Source organism: Pongo abelii, chromosome 3 (assembly GCF_028885655.2).
Source record: "Pongo abelii isolate AG06213 chromosome 3, NHGRI_mPonAbe1-v2.0_pri, whole genome shotgun sequence".
Classification (NCBI taxonomy): Eukaryota; Metazoa; Chordata; class Mammalia; order Primates; family Hominidae; genus Pongo; species Pongo abelii.
In genome coordinates, this window is record NC_071988.2 from 41766408 (window position 1) to 41787990 (window position 21583).

General features: G+C 36.2%; 1 protein-coding gene across 5 annotated transcripts in view; it reads right to left on the reverse strand.

The window, feature by feature from the left end:
- Nucleotides 1-3634: 3634 nt before the first annotated feature.
- The window catches only part of ATP8A1 (ATPase phospholipid transporting 8A1), a 257539-nt gene continuing 239590 nt past the window's right edge, over nt 3635-21583 (reverse strand). For all 5 annotated transcript variants that reach the window (XM_054553862.2, XM_024246291.3, XM_024246292.3 and 2 more), the window contains 4 exons: nt 18890-18978; nt 18083-18175; nt 9910-10001; nt 3635-8292 (listed from right to left, as the gene is read on the reverse strand). In XM_054553862.2, coding sequence (XP_054409837.1) covers nt 8195-8292; nt 9910-10001; nt 18083-18175; nt 18890-18978 — 372 coding nt within the window. In that variant the 3' untranslated portion in view covers nt 3635-8194. The remainder of the gene's footprint in view (nt 8293-9909; nt 10002-18082; nt 18176-18889; nt 18979-21583) is intronic.

The following is a 21583-nucleotide window of genomic DNA, read 5'->3' on the forward strand; positions in this document are numbered from 1 at the left end:
TGGTAACTGCAATTACAGGGGAGAGCAGGATACCCTGGCAGCACTTACAAAGGACACTGTTCATCCTGGAGGTGTTGACATTGGACCCGAGCCTTGAAAGACACGTAGAACTTGAAGACAGGGCAGAGAAAGAGAAGGGGGCTGGAAATAAGGGAAAAAATATATCAAGCAGAGTAAAGAATTCATAGAGAGGCACAGAAGCACCCACCCATGAGCCTGAAAGAACAAGGAACATTTAAGAACCCAGAAGAAGGCCGGGCACTGTGGCTCATGCCTGTAATCCCTGCACTTTGGGAGGCAGAGGTGGGTGGATCATGAGGTGGGTGGATCACGAGGTCAGGAGACCGAGACCATCCTGGCCAACATGGTGAAACCTCGTCTCTACTAAAATACAAAAAATTAGCCGGGCGTGGTGGGTGCGCCTGTAGTCCCAGCTACTCGGGAGGCTGAGGCAGGAGAATGGCATGAACTCAGGAGGCAGAGCTTGCAGTGAGCTGAGATTGCACCACTGCACTCCAGCCTGGGTGACAGAGCGAGACTGTCTCAAAAACAAAAACAAAAACAAACAAACAAACAAAGAATCCAGAAGAAGAGTAAGGCTGGAGAGAGAAGCAGGGGCAGATTAAAGATATTGAACACCATGGTATTTGAATAGATGTCAAATGCAAGAGGGAGTCTGGAAGGATTTTACAGGGGAGGGGATGGGATCATATCTCCATTTTAGAAAGATTAGGCTGCAAAGGTCAAATAAAATCTTTTGGAATTTCCAAGGAACTGCTCATCACAATCTGCTAAACCACCAAAATACAGGGGAAACCTGTCTGCTTTTGTTACTTTCAGAAAGAATTTGAATCCAACATCCTCATGCCACGATTATTGTGAAAAATAGAAGTTCTGCATTTTGAAAGGTCGTTATGCCAATAATGGATAACATTTATTAAGCACCATGTGTGTCCCAAGTGCTTTATGAATTGTATCACTGAATCTTCACAACCCTGAAGAAGGGACTATCATCATGCTTATCCTGCAGATGAAGAAATCAAGGCGAGAAGGTTAAACACTGTGCCCAAGGACGGATAATACCATAGGGGACAGATTTGAACCCAGGTGGTCTACTTTGAAATTCTACATTCTGTGTGACATTAGGCCTAGGAGGTCTAATTTTGTGAGGAAAACAAAAATATCCAATGTACTTTTCAGAAAATCTATTGGGGAAAAAGTGATCAATTGCATCATATTATACATATCCTATTGATATCAGGGGATTGTAAGTCAAGGAGAGCTTATGCTGCATTATGAGAATGTGGAATAAAATGAAGCATGAATAAAAACACTAGATGATAAACATTTCTCCCTTTACACGTGAGAAATGGGATTCCAGAGGGTGATTGAGCATGGATTTTGAAGCTGTAATGCTTGGGTTAGTTTTTCTGGCTCTGTCACTTAAAAGTGGAGTGACTTTGGGCCACTTAAATTCACTGTCTCAGTTTTCTCATTTGTAAAATAGAGACATTAGCACTACCTTTTTGCTTATGGTTGCCTTGAGAAGTAAGAAGTTACAGACACTGTCTCAGGTCACTTGCATTCTAATGGGCAGAAAGCTGTGTAGTAAGGATAAATAACAGAAAGCAGATGAAATACCTTAGAATAAAAATGAAAGGCTAAGTACTGCGGGAGGGCAGATATCACTGTTGATTAGGGGTAGGGAACAGAGAAAATGGTCCTACAGTTTGATCGAGTAAGTCCTTGATAACCCATGGGCCCCTTTGGTACTTGGCCAACTTCCTGCTCTTGTCTGGAGTAGGGCATCCTCTCATCCTGTTGGGTACTCATGGTCTGTACATTTCTTTTATCATCTGCTTTAGAGAGCACATTCGTAGCCTGGTGTGGTGGCAGGCGCCTGTAATCCCAGCTACTTGGGAGGCTGAGGCAGGGGAATCGCTTGAACCTGGGAAGCGGAGGTTGCAGTGAACTGAGATCGCGCCATTGCACATTGCCTGTGTGTCACAGTGAGACTCCGTCTCAGAAACAAAAAAATAACTGTTCCTTGGAGACAAATTTATTTTAAAATAAATGTGCTTTTCTAACCAAAAAAAAAAAAAAAAAAAACAAAAAAACGCACATTTGACATAGTAAATTTGCTTTAAAATGCTTATGTTCCAAAGTGAACAGATTGTACACTTGTCCAAATGGATAATTCCTTATTTTCCCCACCTGTTTTATTTTTGTTATTATTAGCTACTTCTCATGGTGAAGAATTTACCAGGTTGACTTGAATCCATAGGAAATTTTCTAAAATGAGATAATCAAAAAACTTCCTGAAAGTAGATACAGTCACAACCAGGAATTTGACAAATTTCACTGGGTTGGGATCATTTTACCTTTGCATAATCTAAAACATTTATTTAGTATATGTTCAGGAAAATAATAATTTACAGGCATGTTAAACTATTAAGGGAAAAAACTGTTAACATATTTTTATATGTACATGGCTATTTTAAAATTGCAATTAAACAGTAGTTAATGAAATTATTCTGACAAGAAATCCTTATTTAAATTGCTAGTTTCATGACTTGAAAGTAATAAAAACTGAATGGCAAGAGGTATTTCATATTTTCCAACAAATTTTATTAGCCTATTCATGAAATTATCCAGGTTAGGAAGACCTTTCTTCATTAAAGTGAGGTAGCTCTGTGTTACTGAAATGAAAACTTTAGGTTAGAGACGCCCTATGCATACAAAAACAAAATTTAAATGGAGATGACATATTGAATTTATGGAAATGTATTTCCAGTTTGCTTTTTGCTTATGGTAGTATTAGAAGGCATCTTAAAATATAGGTCAGTGGAAGCACGTGCTTATTTTAAGGAGAATGGAGTTGAATGTGAAAATTATTTGATAGAATTCAGAGGTAACATATCCATGAACTGTTTTGTTGTGGTTTTGCATGGAGGTCCCCACCCAATTGTCATCCCTGGGAAGACTGTGGGAGAGGACATGGGGCTCCAGGCAGCTAAGCACACATGGCCTCAGTCTAATAAAATCAGATGCCCCTCAAATTGCCTCTCCAGCGCCTCTTTGAGAACTAATCCTATTCTAGTAATTTACCTAATTGTATCTTCAGTTGTTTCTCTTTTACCAGAGGATACTTATTTTTGCTGAAGTGATTGTTCTCATTTCTGATGCTGTCTATACTTTTGTCTCATGTGCTCAATTTTATTATTTTCTGGTTACTGCCTTCAAATGTTATTGGCTAAACTTGAGCACTTTCTTATGAACTTAAAACAGTTTAGTTGGTTTAGAAAACAAATTCATCCAACATAAAAGGTTGAAACCATGAATTAGCTGTTTACTTGCAAGCTGATTTAAATATGCAACAGGGCAATCCTGGGAGGCTTTTCGTACTGAAGTGACAAAATACAGGAATTTTATTAAAAATTCTGCTAATTATAAAAACTACCCATCTTACCAAACTAGAGTTAATACACTCCATTTCATGTTTGATTTAGCTGGATTAAAATGAAGGGATATTTTATAAATCACTGGGATACACCTTCTCAGACTAGTTACTGCTGGATTTGAAGGTTTTAGAAAGCAATATAATTTCTAGAACTAGCAATCAAAACTTCAACAATTTTAAGTAATGGTAAAGTTTATTTCATTTTTAATAACAATTAGAGGACAAAATGTTTAAAATTTGCAGTTTAAAACATGCACATTCACAAAAGGCCAATGACACATAACACTGCATAGAAATAATATTACTCAATTTTAATAACTATAAAACACAGTGCATCAAACATCAACATAAACAAACCTGAGAAAACTACTATAACCACAGATTCAATACTCTCCACTCATGCAGCTTCACAATTTCTACAGCAGTTTCAGCAGGAATGGTTTTTCAGGGAGCTGAAAATACTACTTTATCTTTAACACAAAACTGCAGTTTTCTGTAGTAGCTGCCTTCCAAGGCTGCCCTGTTTTTTTTAACCTAATAAACTTGAAAATGTAAAAAATGATGATTAAAGTAGTTAAACAACAGATAGTATTTACTGCATTTATGGCTTCCATTTAGAACCATGAAACATAAAAATATTATTTTTAACTATTCTGCTCACATCTTTGCAAGAACAGATTTACCTGTGGAAAGTCGCTGTTAATTCAAAGTAAGCAAATACGAAATCTAGTTTTCCTACTTAAGGGAGATTTATTTGCTGAGAAGTTTTGGGAGCTTTATTAAGAAAAGTTCTTAGAGGCAAGCGAAACAAAAGATTAAATTAAATTTGTTCAAATTTCTTTGTAAAATCATCTACTTATTAAAAAAGTTGTGCAGAGGACCAATTAATTTGTCTACTGAATATTAAATTCCAGGTAGGCCATGATAGAACTTTACAAGGCAGAAATAAACATCAAGATTTACAGCAATAGCCATGCATTGGCCTGGATCACTTTAAATATGAATTCATGCAAACCATAAACCTATCAGAAACACAGCTGTTCTCATACAGAAAGTAAATCAAGACGAAATATGGAAAACATTTATTTCCTTTCCTTCAAAATTTAACTTACATTCCACTTTAATAGCTGTTGAAGGTTAATTAAAATGCAGCAAAGTATAACTACGTTACACAAGTGACTTCAGTTATTTTAATGTGAGAAAAATCAGACTATGGTATCTTACGAATCATTATAGAAATGTTCATCATTGAAAAGCATTTATTAGGCACTGAATTGCATGGTGTTACCTTAAGTCATTTACAAAAAGAATTCCTGGTCCATGTGACGTGAATGGGCTGGGCATTTTCTCCATAAATTTTGTAGATGACTATTTATAAGATTATACACTTAATAGGTTTTAAAACCAGGAACTATCAAAGGGCAACTGCACAAAAATAAACACGATTATTTAGCTTTGTAATAATTATGACATTGTCATAATTTTAAAACTATGAATAATACAATCTATTACTTTCTGACTAGCATTCATTTCCTGAAAAAACATTTTAAATGACAAGTTGTAAGTGTTGTACAGTGCACGCAATGCAAAACAAATTATCATGTGACTTTCACATTGGATATTTAGAACGCTGAACGGCAAAATTATAGTATAAAATTTAATGATCAGAATGCTGATTGATTTCCATAATTCATTTCCCCTCTGGAAATTAAAGAGGAATCACTGATTCCATTTAATGACCATACAATTCATGTAAATGGCTAACATTATTTAGCAGAATACACATTCACCTGACTTGATTAGAAAAAGTTTCCCATTAACTTAGCAACACTGCTGAAGCAGTCTCACATTAGAGCACAGAGTGGAGGTGGGAGGACGGGAAGTACATATATCATTTAAAATTTACAACGTTCCTGAGAAACACTGTTTTCCTGCTAATAATTTCTACAATATAACATCTTTCTGGGTGTGAGACACCAATATATTTTTATATGTATATATAAAACATTTAGAAAGTCCATGCTCAATACCACAGAGTACTATTCAACATTAAAGAAGCAACTTCCAGCTTTTCAATGCTAAATGAATGAGGATTTTCTATTATAAGTCGTATTTTCTGAATTGTAAACATTGTAAAGCAACTGTGTTAGCATTTGCCAGAGTCCCTATAAGGAACTTTTTAATTGAAGAGTACGTACCCTTTATTTCAAAAAAACACATGTTAAAAGTCACTTTGACTGTTTATTTCAATCCTGGTAAAACCATGTGACTTTTTTCCAGTTAAGGAAGGTTTAAAAAATCAGACTATTTTCTCTAATTTAACACTGTAAAGTCACTGCAATAGCAATGTTATATTTTAAGTTTCACCAAGAAGGTCATTCCCTGTCCCTCAAACTCCAAGTCTCACCTAGGAAGCAAAGAGACTGACAATGTCAATAATTCAAAAAGAGGACGATGGGACTAAGAGGCTCAAATTAGTCACATTTCAGATCATGTTACACATTATCAACAGTAAGTATTCTTCTCATGTTTAAGAGCTCCACAGAAACAATCCATGTTTCAAGATTAAAATAAAACTTACATTTTTAAGTCAGAAAATCCAGTTCTATTATATCCATAATGTTTTTATATTAAAATTCTGCAGAAGGGTGCCACTGATGAAGTGAGGGCAAACAGAAGCAGCTCTTCTCTATTAACAGAATTAAACACTATAAAGTGGTTCTCTGGAGGGGTGCATTTCACTCTTGCTTTCTTATTTTTTGTGGTTTGACCTCAGCTATCACCACTGGGAAGCCCAGGAAAAGCTGCTCTGAATATTCATTCATTGGACAGGTAAAGACTGGGACTTCAGAATTTTGAAGAGGATCTTAGACTCTTATACCTGTGGTCTTGCTAGATGTGTTGATTCATGACTCTTTTAATCTGTATCCCGAACAGGAAGGGCTTGGGAAGTAAAGTATGTAAACGTGTGTTCCCTTAAGGTTGGAATTATGTATATGTGTTATAACCTCTTATTTGTAGAAAATGGAGAGGCATACTGGTAACTAAGGAGCTACAAATACAGACAAGGAAATGACATATATCCTAATTTTAAATCTAGATTGAGAAAAAGGGTGAAAAGAATGTGAAAATATTAAACTCAAGAAGCGATCTGAAAAAAAATCACCTCCTCTCAATTGTAGTTGACTTTTTTTAAAAGAGAAAGTTCTACCTATTTTGCTGGTAAGTCCATGTAAAGGCAAGCAGGCTTTTGAGTAAAAGGCAAATAGTTTGCTTCAATCTCTGAAGTGTATCTGAAAACTAATTCCTTTTTTTCAAATGAAAGTATTATTTAAAAAATAGTGTAGAAAACTGGTTGTGGTTTTTAAACAGCCCCTTCATTTACTGTTGGTAGCAAAATAGCCATTTTCAGATGTCTTGTAAATGCTGAAAATAATTGAATTGAACATACATTTTAAAACATACTAACAAAAGCTACTCATGATGAACGTGTCCTTTGACTGTAAAGTTACGGGCTTGAGTAAAATCCGCATTTCTTAAATGGGGAAAATGTACTACTTATTTGTCCCAATAAGCAGCATGTGATGAATTTTGGGAACTATTTGATGAGTGAACTGTGAAATAATTTTCAGTCTTCAGTATAGGGGGCAGTCACCATAACACCGGGTGTGCTACACAAGACAGCAGGCATCTCTAGTGGGAACTGGAACACAGGACAAAAGCCCATGCATTTATCTGACATATTATTCCAAATATTGCAACAGAAGCTTTGGAAGTCCCACGTAAATATGTAGCATATGTTTCTTAAGAGGAAAAACTTTAAGACAAAATGACATCACTCAATCTATTGCATTAGCCAGATTTTTAGAAAAATCTAAATGATGATGAAACTTCATCAGAAATACCTGAAACATACATACAGTTTGAAAAATCAGTGTCATAACAACAGAGTCACATTAACACGTGTGTCCTCTAACAAATAAACACGACAAACAACAAAGAAGCATTTGTAAGGCCAAAGGTGCAACATCACCGATTTTAGTAGCAAATGCCTTGAAATATTCATTTTTGTAAATCACTCTTACATTTGAAAAGTCAGGCATGCAGATCTTACAGCAGAACTGGAAGTAAACTTTCTCTTACATTTCTGGGCACATGACTATTGAACTAGAAAAACACTTACTGAACCTCTTTGGCAAACATTTATCAAGACAATTTTTGACACAATGCTTGTTAATGCCTTGTTTAGAAATTTTGCTCAGGAAGGTGAGTCAGTTCCTGAAGAATGCTGGTTTGTTTCAGCATAATCCTGAAATCTAAGTCTGGATATCAAGAGTCCCTTTAACTAAATAACATTTAGAGTTTTTTAATGGTTGGTTACCTTGTGGTACAGCCAATAAATTGACAGTCAGTTACAGCCCCAGAGTAATGGCATAAGAATACTGACTTATTCTCCGTTTAAGAAAGCACTCTGGCAAGATACCAGGTCATTTTCAATTTCCGTTTACAAAGACTTAGCAAATACCTTTAAAAAATCCAAAAGAGATGGTGTTACAGTACAGTTGCACAGTGCTTATGTCTATAATATACATGAATCTGAATGTCCATCAGCGAGATGAGCTCAGATCCACCTTTCCTCTCCACAGACCAGACTGGAATTGGTTAGCAGACTGCGGTGACAACTGGTAGCTCTCCTTAGAGAGGTAACAGAGCCTGCCTTTCAGGCTCTCCCCATCACCATTCATCGGGCCTCTGTTTCGTGGTATCATATGCTCTTATCACTTCAGACTGTGAAACGATTCCATTTTCATCTTGAGAGAACGCATACCCATCTGTAGGTTAATGATAAAACAGAAATTCTTACAAAGGCACTGGAAACCACTGTTATTCTGACTTTTGGGTATTCATTTTCTAGCTTGGGGAACAAATGCAGCCTTCCCACATTCAAAAGCATGGAGACACTGATTTTTAATGCCTAGAAAAGATACAGACTTAACTTCAAAATAAAGAGTGGGATGATCATAGGTTGCCAGTTTAGATTCTAGGAATTCTTCTCCCTAGAAGACTGAGTAGGCACCCTCAATTCCCCTAAATCCTCTGTCCCATAAGTCAACTCCAACTCTTCTAATTTTTGCTTCCCCAATTCTGGAGGGGGTGAGGGAGTTGAGTCAAGTGGGCTCACATATTTCCACATAGGTCAGGTGGATGAGAGGAAAGGAAAAGTGATATGTAGGTGACGTGGTGAATAATGTAATTGATTCAACCATCCCACCATGTACAGTCCCTTGGTATCTGTGGGAATGGCTTCAAGGACCCCCTTAAATATCAAAATCCACGGATGCTTAAATCCTTTATATAAAGTGGCACAGTATTTGCATATAACCTACACACATCCTCTCGTAGACTTAAAATCATTTCTAGATTACTTATAATACCTAATACAATGCCCCCACATCAGTTCATTCTAGTGGATTCAATGTAGTATTTCATCCATGGCAAGTTCAAGTTTTGCTTTTAGGAACTTTGAGAATTTTTTTTCCCCCTTGAATATACTTGACTCACAGCAGGTTGAATCCACAGATGTGGTTGAATCCACAGATAGAAAGGGCCAATTGTACATCAAAACATCACCTTGTACTCCATAAATATAGAAAATTATTGTTTGTCAATTTAAAAAGGCGAGGAGGAGGAGATAAACACAAATAGCTGCTAATGGTGGCAAGTGGTCTCCTTCCTTCAGAGGACATTCCCCTTGGCTCTAGCATCACAAATAAACTCACTCATGCCCCAACAAGGCATGGGCATAAGGAATGACCCCCAAGGGGATCACATCTTTAGAAAAGGCCTCTTGAAGTATAAAGAGCAAAAGCATTAGACATGAGTATATGTAAGTAAAAATAAATTATATGTGGAAACAACATGAAACAAAAGATATATTACTCGCACAAATACATTTACTACAGGGCTTTACATTTTACATTCTTTTTTAGATCTTGAAATGTTAAGAGGGCACAATATCTAATAATGTCTTACACAACTCTAAATATTCATAAATATTTCTGAAGGGGAAAATATATGCTTCCTTGTGTTGTATGAAAGCTGAAAGGCTCTTGCAAAGTTATTCAAGTAGAAAAGATAACAAGACGGGGCAGCTTTTAAGAATTAAGATTTACTGGCTTTAAAGAAAAAGATTTGAGGAAGCAAGGAATGTAGAAATACTGTTTTTCTTTAAGTGAAACAGCAAGATTTTAAAATTAACTATCTCTTCTGTTAAAAGTGAAAAATGGTTCTGACCAATGGATTTTCTGTTATTTACAGGTTGCAAATATGCAAAACTTGTTTTAGACATTAGTTTTAAATAAATATCCCTAAAGTCAGGATATTGTATAAATGCTATGATACAGCAATGGCAGAGAATTTATTTAAAAATAAGAAACTCAAATACTCACGGAGCAGGTTTTGTTGCAAGGATTCAGAGCGGTACAAGTTCACGTGGTTCTTCTTAAAGACGTTCTTGAGCAGTTGCGCCCTCTCAGTCAGGCTGCAGAGCAGGTGCAAACGTGTGAAATGAATTATCAACTCGGCAGAGACCCCAGTGTGCCCACAGGACCACCAAAGAGAGTTAGACTTAAACAAAAGATTGCTTGAGAAATCTGCAGCCTAGTGATTCTTTTTACACATTTTCTCAGATAGCAAATGAGATTTCAAGTATTTAGACAGACTTTTGAGGACATTTTCTCCCTAAGGAGTTTTGTCCCCAATAATCCTTCTCCCAGTAAAAAGTAAGATCTCCTCACCACCCCCCACTCAGTTATATTTAAGTCAAATGGCAACACAGAGCCAGTATAACCCAATTTAAATAAAAAAATACAAAACATCAGTAGTGTTATTCACTTTTAAAAACTTACTACATATATTCTAAGCATGGCAATTTTTAGAATAAAAAAATTACTACTTTTTTCATATTTGGCACGTTTTGGTGCAAAATATTTTTTAGTTAAAAATATTAAAGTAAATATTAACTAACATTACACAAAGAAGACATTTCATAGACTTTTTAACTAGAAAAAATTCACTACCACTAATATGGTATGACATGTGTTCCTTAATTTTAAAATAAACTGTTTTCAGAAAAAATAATTATGATAGGTGAAATAACAAGGAAAGTATTTTTCAATGAGTGTTTAGAATAGTTGTCTCCTCAGATACAAATCCAGATAATTATGTAACTTCTAAAAGCATGTTGTAAAAAATAAGGCATCTTCTCCCCCAACTTCACATAAAACAGTGTCTCACACAGTAGAAACTCAAATATTTGTTGAATATATGAAGTTGAGTAATAATTCTGAAATGTACTTATAGACATCATCCATCTTCCAAATCATGCCATTTCTTCATTGTTTGATTTATAAAATTTTGTTTTGATATTAAAGAACATAATAGGCATGAGAAACAAATAAGTAATCCATATGTGTTGCAGCAAATGTTTACGCAATTTTAATAACTGGAACTGATTCAGCTGAAAAATTTCCATCTTGTGTTTTTCCCACTATAAAAGCTTTAGTTAAACTGCTGTGTTATGTTAGTTCTGTATTTTGCCAATTTTTCTAAGACCCTGAAATGAAACAATATCATATACAAAAAAAGGATCCTCTGCAAAATGAACTCATTGTGTAAATGAATTATGCAAACATTTAGGCAAAAACCGAAGAAAAAATATTTAGAAATGTTAACATTTGTAGTAATCTTCCACATATATATTTTAAAGTCTAGGGAGGTTAACTGGTATTATTAGACATATTTATTGTCATTGGAAATTAGCTACATGAAGGCAAGAAACCTAATTAATCTAAAACTCCAGCAGTTCTGCAAATAGTTGTAAAACTTGTTTCTGTCAGTGAAATAAACAGATATGAGAAATGAGAAAGGGCCATTTTTACAGAGTTGCTTTCTTACTCTACTTTTTAAATGATCTAGCATTACAGACCCATGGACCCTGAGGGACACTAAAATATGTAACTGCTTTGAGGAAGTCGCAGCTTTAGCAGCAGGTGGTCTGATTTCCTTAGCAGAGCCTTGTGGATGGGGTGCTGGAAAGTCTTTGGTGTTTCAAACTGAAATGACTACGGGAGACTAGAGGATGGCAATGTATCATTATGCAGCATCTTCTTCCCAAAAGACATTTTCCAGGTTTCAGGCTGGCCTTCCTAAATGCATAATACTTTAATATTACAATATTAAAGTGGTAAGAAGGCAGACATGAGAATTTAGTCTTTCATATTACAGCAACTGAAATACATAAGGTAACAGAATTCCCTTTTGTACGGTTCATATAGAGGCTCTCACTTAGCTCTTCTTTTATATCAAGTTAACATATAGCATTAAAACAAAGCAGTAAGAAAGTCTCTTTCTTAAGAAAGAAGCACATTACTCAGGAAAGATCATGGCCTCTGGAGTAGGGCTTTGGTTTAATTTTGCGTCGGCTGCTTATTAGCTGGGTCACCACAGGCAAGCCTTTCTCCGTCATCTCCTATATAACAGGAGGGCAGTACTTAACTCTCAGGCAGACTGTGAGGATGCAGGGAGCTGTCAGCACAATGACTGACACTTAGGAAGCACTCAACAAATGCCGGGCCCTCCCACCTTTACCCCCAAGATCCTGAGAATTTATTATAAAAAATCAACTAGAACAGAGATCATCACCAAACAAAAGGTACTTTGTAAGGAGTATTTTTGATGCCTTGGTTTCTGGTCAACATAAGCGCAAGGTGAGATGTGTGTTGCCGCACATGGGTTTTAGTTTATAATGTTCTCATTCTACCTCTTTACTAAGAAAATGACTAGATTTTTGTTGTTTTGTTTTTCCTTAGCTATTTTGAACTTCTTGCTTTAGTCCTGTAGAGCAGAGTCCCTCCTTCAGAATATAAATGCCATTCACAGGAGGCTGCTAAATAAATAAGTGATGATGAGTTGTATTTCTCTAGTCTTATCTTACACCTTTGGGGAACTACTCATTTCAACATTTATGCAATTCTGGGCCATCAATGTTTATAGGTACTGATACTACTATTAAGGCACATTATAAAATATATTTATGCTAACACTAATAGATATATTAAAAGTTCAGTTTTAGTGGAACAGCTTAACAGTGTGAAAAGACAAAAAAAAAAAAACACTAAAGATACCTTCTCACTAAAACCACATTTTATTCACAACTCTTGACTAGCAGTTTTACGCAGTCTCGTATAGTCTTTCATTTACATACCAAGCTGTGTAAATTTTGAGTTTGTTTAATGCAATCACACAACTACTACTAAATATTGTTACCTTATTTCCAAACCCACTAAAACGTTGCAATTTAAACATTTGGTGGAGGTGAATATAAAGATAACATGTTTAAAATAATATTTCAAATACTAAAAAAATGTCAGTGTTGGTAAAAACCAATTCACGGTTCTGGAATGTGTTGGAACGTGTTGTCTTAAGGAATTTTCAGTGGGAAACTTGAAGAGGAATATATTGGGTTGGTAAGCTATTTAGGTTGACTCATTAAAATAAATCTCCAAAAAGTAAATAACTATCCATTCATGGAATGTTTAATGTATAGCACGCGATAGCTGTCCTACACTAGGGTAGCTGTGGTGGCGGGGAAACAAACAATGAATATAACAGGCCTAATCTCTGCCCTGGAGCTGAAAACATTTCAGCGTTCTGTCACTTTTCTTTCTGAATGTTGGACAGAACCATTACCACAGTGATGAGAGAAGGCTGAAGGAAACATTTGACAGATCCCTGTGTCCTCAATCCCCACCAAAGTATTTAAGTCATACTGATATGAAATCGAGTGTGAACACTGAGAAATAAAATTTCCTTTCTACTGGTTCTGGAGCAATGTTAAAACTGCTTTTCATTAAGATGAACAATACATCAGAAAGGTTAGAGAGAGCACTGTCACCATCTACACCACTGAGTTCTCTGACACCTCATATTCCCTACTCTCCCTGCATGCAAAAGCTGTAAACAATGGCCAAACGGTAGTGCCAGGCAAATCAGTGAGGACTGACCTGAAGATCCTAGGCTAAAATTCTATTTAATAATGGCCAATGATGACATGCTGGCTAATGTCTACAGTGAGAAATATAAAAGAATTATGAGTCTCATTATTCTATTTGCCTGTCTATGAAATGCATTGCTTCACACATACTCCAATGATATCCAAAAATAATTGTCCTGCCTCCAATGAGCCCACAGTGTCCATAATTTCTTACTGTAAACTTTTGGATAAGGTTTAAATGTTCAGGACTAAGATTTGGGTTATTTTATTTTTTTTTAAAGTACAATTTCCATTTTATTTTTCTCCAGTGGACAGTTTTTTTTCGGTTCTTAAGAACTCAGCTCCTTACATGGACTTTGGTAGAGGTCATGAGGCAGCAAGGTTTGGGTTATTTTAAACCTTCAGGAGTAAGGTTTAGGTTATTCTCTCACCATTGTAGACTTGCATTTATTTCTACCATAACCCATGGCTCAAAAGCATGGGTATTTAGAACATACTTAGATTGATTAAACATATTTTTCCCCTAAAATGTAATAAAATGAATCTAATTTGCAGGGTAATATGGTAGGTGGCATACTATTTCTACTAAAAATGGCTGTTTTAACCAAGATGGGTTTTTTTGAAAATGAACAAAGATGAGAAATTATTGTAAATATTAATCTTCCTTAAGTGCTTACAATTTGTTTTTCTGACATTTGCATTTTATACACAACTTGAGTTTAATAGTCATACTTACTGAAGATTAAAAAAATTGGGGATGATCAACTCACAAGATCTTCTTAAGAACTGCATCATTGTATGACAAAAAAGTAAATGATGGTTGCTTTGGATATTACCTAGTTTGGGAAGTACAAATTATACAATTCTATGTTTTTATGAATCAGATTTCTGTTTCACAGCCCACAGGTCAACCGTCAATTCAACAATCCTTTCTCCTACTCAGCAATCCTTTCGCCCACTCTTTCTTTCATCCATTCTTTAGTTTATTCTCTTAACTATTCCGTTCATCCACTCAACAAGTATTTATTGAGTGCTACTAAGTTCCTAGTGCTGTACCAGGTGTTGGGTTGCAGCTATGACTAAGACATGGGCCTCTCTAGAAGCTCAATCTAGTAGGCGGAAAATAAAAACATACATAGAGTAAACTAATACTTTATAATGCAATGCGATCAGTGTACCAATAGAAGTTTATACAGAGTATAAACAGAGTATAAAAGTACAGAGACAGTAGCCTAGGAATTATATATTGTGTATGTAAACAGCTGAAAAAATTGAATCTATATTGGGTTTGGAAAGCTGGGAATTGGAGTGCCTAGTCTGTAAGAAGGGTACTGGCTCCCAAACAGGGGAACAGCAAATGCAAAAACTGGAAGATATAAAATAACATGGTGTTTTGGAACCAAAGAAAGTCTGGTATCATTAGAATTCACAAGAATCACAATTTCTTCCCTTTTGATAATGTAGATATAAAATTTGCTAACTTTTGGCTGGGTGCAGTGGCCCACGCCTGTAATCCCAGCACTTTGGGAGGCTGAGGCGAATGGATCACGAGGTCAGGAGTTCGAGACCAGTCTGGCCAACATAGTGAAACCCCATCTCTACTAAAAATACAAAAAATTAGCCGGGTGTGATGGTGTGTGCCTGTAATCCCAGCTACTAGGGAGGCTGAGGCAGGAGAATGGTGTGAATCCGGGAGGCAGAGGTTGCAGTGAGCCGCGATTGTGCCATTGCACTCCAGCCCGGGTGACAGTGCAAGACTCCGTATCAAAAAAAAAAAAAAAAAAAAAAAAATTGCTAACTTTTTTTGAAATCTGAAATCAATCTCATTCTCCAAGATTCCTAAAATAATCCAGGGGGTAAAATCAATCCAACAGTTCTTTAACCTTAGAGTGCCATTACTTTAAGCATGAAGATGTTTCCATCCAGTTGCTATTTTTCTCCTTTCACAGATCTTTCCCTTGCCTCCCTCCTCCGGGCACCTGCCATCAAGCAGGAAGCCACTATGGTTACACTGATCTTTAACCTGATCACCAGTGGGCGGCAATGGCAACATGGAATACATGCTGGTCCAGGGTTTTTTGTCTGGTATTCAGCTGATAGCTAACACATTCCCGAGTTCTTAGGAAAAGCTAAATAGCTATTTTAGGCAAATGAGCGAGGCAGCAGCAGGGAATTTATCTGATGCATTTCCTATGGAGAAGTTGGTGGTCATTTATGCTGGAATTCACTTCTTTCCTTTTTGGGCTCTCTGGCTTATTTTATTTAATGGAAGGAGCTACATATATTACAGACTCACTGAATGTTTAGGACCTGGGGGTCATTACATTGGCCTGATTTATGAATTGAAGTCATTGGTAGACAACAAAAAGACAAACTAAGTATCATGTGGAAGGGCTTAATGTGATTTTATTAACACACTTACAAATCTGGAAATTTACTACTAAGGATAGTTAACAGTATTAACAGTGGCCTTTCCCTAATAATTACGAATACATTGTTTTATTCACAATTTCATGAGCTAGAACTCTTTTTTTTTTTTTTTTTTTGAGACAGAGTCTCGCTCTGTCACCCAGGCTGGAGTGCAGTGGTGCGATCTCGGCTCACTGCAAGCTCTGTCTCCAGGATTCACGCCATTCTCCTGCCTCAGCCTCCCAAGTAGCTGGGACTACAGGTGCCCGCCACCACTCCTGGCTAATTTTTTGTATTGTTAGTAGAGACGGGGTTTCACTGTTTTAGCCAGGATGGTCTCGATCTCCTGACCTCGTGGATCCACCCGCCTCAGCCTCCCAAAGTGCTGGGATTACAGGTGTGAGCCACCATGCCTGGCCAGAACTCTTACTGTATTCTTTTTATTGCTAGAGAAAGAGAACTGACATAATTAATTTACTAGCTGAATTTACTGAAAAACTGCAGGTACTTTCCTATGAGGAATCCTGTGATGCAAATTTTTAGACGAAGAAAAAGGTGGAGGGAGGAGGACACAACCCCGAAAGTAGGTATTATCATTCCCATCCTGTACACTGGGATGCTGAGTCAGAGATTAAGTACTTTGTCAAGTTAGTAGTGGGCTGTTTTTTGCAGCTCTATTACATTTTTGAACAAATAGCAAAAGGAGGCAGAATTGTGAATGGTTCAGAGCAGGAGCTCTGGGATCAGCTGGCATGGACTCCAGGCCCAGATCTGTCACTAATAACTTTGGGAACTTCACCTCTCGAAGCCCCAGTTTCCTCATCTGGAAAAAAATGGAGATGATGGATCTGTATAGGGTTGTTACTGGGATTCAGTGAGACAGTACATGTAAAATGCAAGGGAAGCACCTGGCACGAAGTGAGCGCTCAACAAAGGTCAGGCTGTTATTTTCAAAAAAGTGGCACACACTGGTGTGTGATGTGTTCCTTCAGCATAATGAGAGCAAGAGAGCTGGAAGCCAAGGTCTCACTGAGTTCTGACACCTACTCCATTGTGTCAAAATGAATAACAGTGAATCATGATTAAGGTGACATATATTAGGGTAAAATATTTCCCATAGTTTAGCCAAAACTTCAGCTTACTTTAGTATGATAAAAATGAAGAAAAAAATAAATTCCTGTTACTATCTTAATAATTGTCTTTTATGATAGACTGCAACTAATTATAATTTCTTTCTTACGATGCTTTGTGAATTTAGTGGATTTGATTAGCTTTCTAACTTTCCTTTTTTTTTTTGGAGGAGGTGGTGGTAAGGAAGAGAACTTGGGATAGGTAGTTCACTTCATATATGATACATATCTAGGTCAGTTCCTAATAACTACTGAACCACAAATGCAATTATACAAGGTAATTTGCCTTATATCAAACTGTGATTTTGATTACATACTATTTTTTTTTTGAGATGGAGTCTTGCTCTGTTGCCCAGGCTGGAGTGCAGTGGCTTGATCTTGGCTCACTACAACCTCTGCCTCCCGGGTTCAAGCTATTCTCTTGCCTCAGCCTCCTGAGTAGCTGGGATTACAAGTGCCCGTCACCATGCCTGGCTAGTTTTTGTATGCTTAGTAGAGACGGAATTTCACAATGTTGGTCAGGCTGGTCTCGAACTCCTGACCTTGTGATCTGCCTGCCTCGGCCTCCTAAAATGCTGGGATTACAAGTGTGAGCCATCACACCTGGCCGATTACATACTATTTTATTATGGATACTATTTCAAGCTAAAAGTCTTTTCCTTCCCTTGCAGTTTAATAATACAATAATGTTTGTAACTGCCATTTATTTAATGCTCATTAAAGACTTTGCACTATGCTAAGTTCTTTATAATACTTTATTCAACTCTTACAACTAACCATGAGGTAGGTATTATTGCCCCCATTTTATTAATGAGGAAATTGAGGCTCAGTAGGATTAGGCAACGTAGCCAAGGGCACACAGTTTAGAAAGCGACAGATTTAAATCCACATGTCTCTGACTCCCAAACCTGTCAATGACACTGCCAGCTTGATGTTGAGAAATACAAGTCTTATCATTTATTTCCAACCACTAGTACAAGATAAATTTAAAGTTCATTTGGAAAAGAATATATTCACTGTGTATTTTACCTTTTTCCAAGTACAACTGCTCCTGGGTCTTGAGATTTTGCCTCCAGCTCCTGAACTTCATCAACTAATGTTTTAAAAGCAGTCCTCTTGATACTGCAAAAAGAAAAAAAAAAGGGATTTGCATGGAAATACTCCTGTGAAGACTTTACAAAACTAGATGTCTGGCTTATTATCACGCTGTTGATAAAGTACAACAGTAACAAGAGTACAAGCAGTTTTTCAACAGAATCTTAAAAATTACCATAATTTTGAGAATATAGAAATTATAGTTTTAAAATAAATGATGGTTTAGGTTTACAATATTGAAACTCCCATAGTTATTTAAATAAATATCATGTAATTAAATTAAATGCTATCTTTTTTGTGGGAAGAGATAAAATTTTAAAATTTATAACCCTTGAAAAAAATTAGTAAGGTTTTCTTTTCTTTCATTTTATATTTTATATATGTTTGGAATCAGGCAAGCAAAACATTTCTTTTTATAATAAATGTTTTTGGAAATAGTACAATTTTTCTTTTACTTTTATATGAGTTTTGGGGCTGTTTCTAAAAAACATACTCCCCGATGTAATTTTCTCCAGTGCCATTTACTTTTCTCTGTTAGCTGAAACTACCTGCTTTACTACTCATTTCGTCTTTTAAACTAGTTTTCTAGTTCCTGAATCACCCCTTCCTTATTTAAAATTAAGTAATATTACCAGTTCCTATCCTGCAAGCTCTACATGCTTGAGTTGATGTTACGAAGAGAGAAATCTGAGGATGAATATGCATCTGTATTTCTCCGTATATAACTGAGTATATACTTACACCTTGTACACCACATCAAGGAGCAGAGATGCCACAGGGATGAATAACAAGCCCATCCAAAAGACTCCAGAACTGAACAACATGGCTGCCTGTGTAAATCGTCAGAAAACACATTACTTTAAAACCAAAAAATACATGATTCATGTTTAGTTTTTATGTATTTTTAAGTAAAAAAATTTTAAGAATATCATTCTGTAAGAGAGTATACAACTCTGAATTCAAACTTACGAAATTAACTTAGAATATCAAAATAAATCTTTGAGCAAATTTAAAATATACTCTGGATTAAATTCTCTTATAATAATATATGGTGTAAAATAAATCATAATTAGAAACTAAATTTACTATTTCTGGCAAATGAAAATTACTTTTGTAAAATTATAGGATATTAAAAATTATCCAGATAAATCATGACTACTGTATAATCAAATTAAGATACCTACAGAAACAACAATTTGATTATTTTTGGCTAACATTAGGTAGTAATAATCTTAATTTTTGTTCAATGATTTATATAACTGGTATTGGTGCATACCTGTTATTGCTAAAGTCAAACCAAATATCTTATATGTAAAAGCCAAATAAAAGTGTATTAAAAATAACTTTAATAATTTCTTTGTAATAAATACCAAATTGCTGCATTAGAGCCTTTTGGGTTGCAAAAAAAAATGATTCTGTAATTTAAAAAGTAATAAATTCTATTATTTATTTGCAATTATAATAAAAAATATCTTTGTAATATAATTAGATTACACAGAACTTAAAAGGAATAGTATTATACAATAAAAGCAAAAGAAATATTTTGGTTTCACTTCTTTTAATCTTTTTATCAAGAGGAAATTTTCAGTACCTATTTAAATCCATATATGTATTGTTCTGATTCCATTAAAAAGCAGCCAACTAACACATGCACATTTAGATTCTACTAAAAATCATGCAAAATTAAAAAGAATCAGGTATGGTTCAGGAATTAAAAATAACCTAGAGTTTAATTATTCTAGGCAATTTCAAAACTACACATAAATAGTCCTAATCAATCAGTCCTTATGAAACATAAAGATTTCTAATTTTAAATTATATTTCAGGTTACTTATTCATTTGGACTCTCGATTAAGGACTAGGAACTGCTGTTTAAATTTTTTCTGCATTGACATGAGCTTATCGATACAGACCGCAGGTTCAGGGACGCTAAGATTTTTCGCTATGTAGAAGTGAATAGCTCTGAATACTTTTAAAATAAAAACATGCTATTACAAAAAAATTCCAGAAAATAACTTTTGCCACATGGGTTCAATGAAAAGCACCAATATTCGAGACACCAACAAGATGAAAAATATTCACATAAAAGTCACTTTATTTAATAAGCAAAACATGATCTTTGTCATGTTTGCTGACATCCTCAATGGTGAAAACCAACAATAACTGTGTAATAGGAAATGTCTATCAAGTCAGTAGATTTTCTTTAGATTGAAAGAAGCTTTCCAGTAAGGTAACAACTGTAAAAAACCAATTTCTTTCTCCTTCTGGGGGGAAAGGTAAGGTAAGAATTCCAAGGCATGTAACTGAAAACACCACATTTACTTGGCTTAATTTTAATATATTTTAATTTGGTGGGGGGGGGGGGCAAGAGAAGGAGGATTTATTCTTGCCTTTGCCACCTTGTATTAAATGTCCACCAATGGAAAAGGCAAAAGTGGTGGAGATTCAAGGCTGCTAATTCTGACCATTGTGATGCTAACGATGAATGGAGGAGTGACTGGCGCCCCACCATTCAGTCTACCAGCCTTTGGCATTACAAATGAACAACATGAATTGAGGGGAAAAAAGTTTTTCTGCGTCATATCTGAAAGCCTGTCAGTTTTTTTTTTCTTTTGCAGAGTTAATCCAAACCTAAAAGATTTAAAGCCGACATTCGCATTAAAGACAGAGAGTCTCTTTGTATTTTTTGGATGAAGAGGGGGGGAAAAATAAAATCCCACAGAGGTATTTCCTTCCTTTCTGTATAAGAAAGCTCCCCCTCACTCTGAAGAAACCAGTTTTGTCTCTAACTTTTCACATTTCCCCACTCACAAGCAGGTCAGCTGGGAAAAGGCGAAGGGATCCTGAGACAATGGTGGATTGCTCCGAACAGGAGCAGCCTGTTTGGGGCCGAGCTCCGGTTCCCTCCGAGAGCGGTTTGTAAATTTCTCCTAATGTGGGAGACTGGTGCACCAGGCCAAGTGGCCCCCACTGCCCCTTCTCAAGGCACTGTGAAACCAAATGGAATTTGCCACGAAAGTGGCTCCCAGGGGCCTTGAGAAGGGATCAGCTGAGGAAGCTGCAAAGCTGGTAACAGGAGGGCACAGGCTGTGTGTGGGGAACAAGCAACTGCTTGTCTCTGCAGAGTGATGCCGGCTCAAAATCGAACCACTGGGGCTTCAAAAATAAACCAACGCTGCCTGAAAACGCAACTTGCAGAAGAGGAATTGTTCTGAAATTTCTATGTGAACTTTCAGGGAACAAACGTTTGAGAAAATATGAGTTTATGTGCATTTGGCCAAGTCAAGGGGCATGACCGATAAGAGGGGTTTACCTTCTGACCCACAACGGCATGATCTGTTAGCACCTATGTTCCCACACCAGACCGAAATCCTTCTTCACCTTCAATGTGCCCAAGTTCAGTCTCATAGGAGAGAGAATTCAAGTGTGCCACCT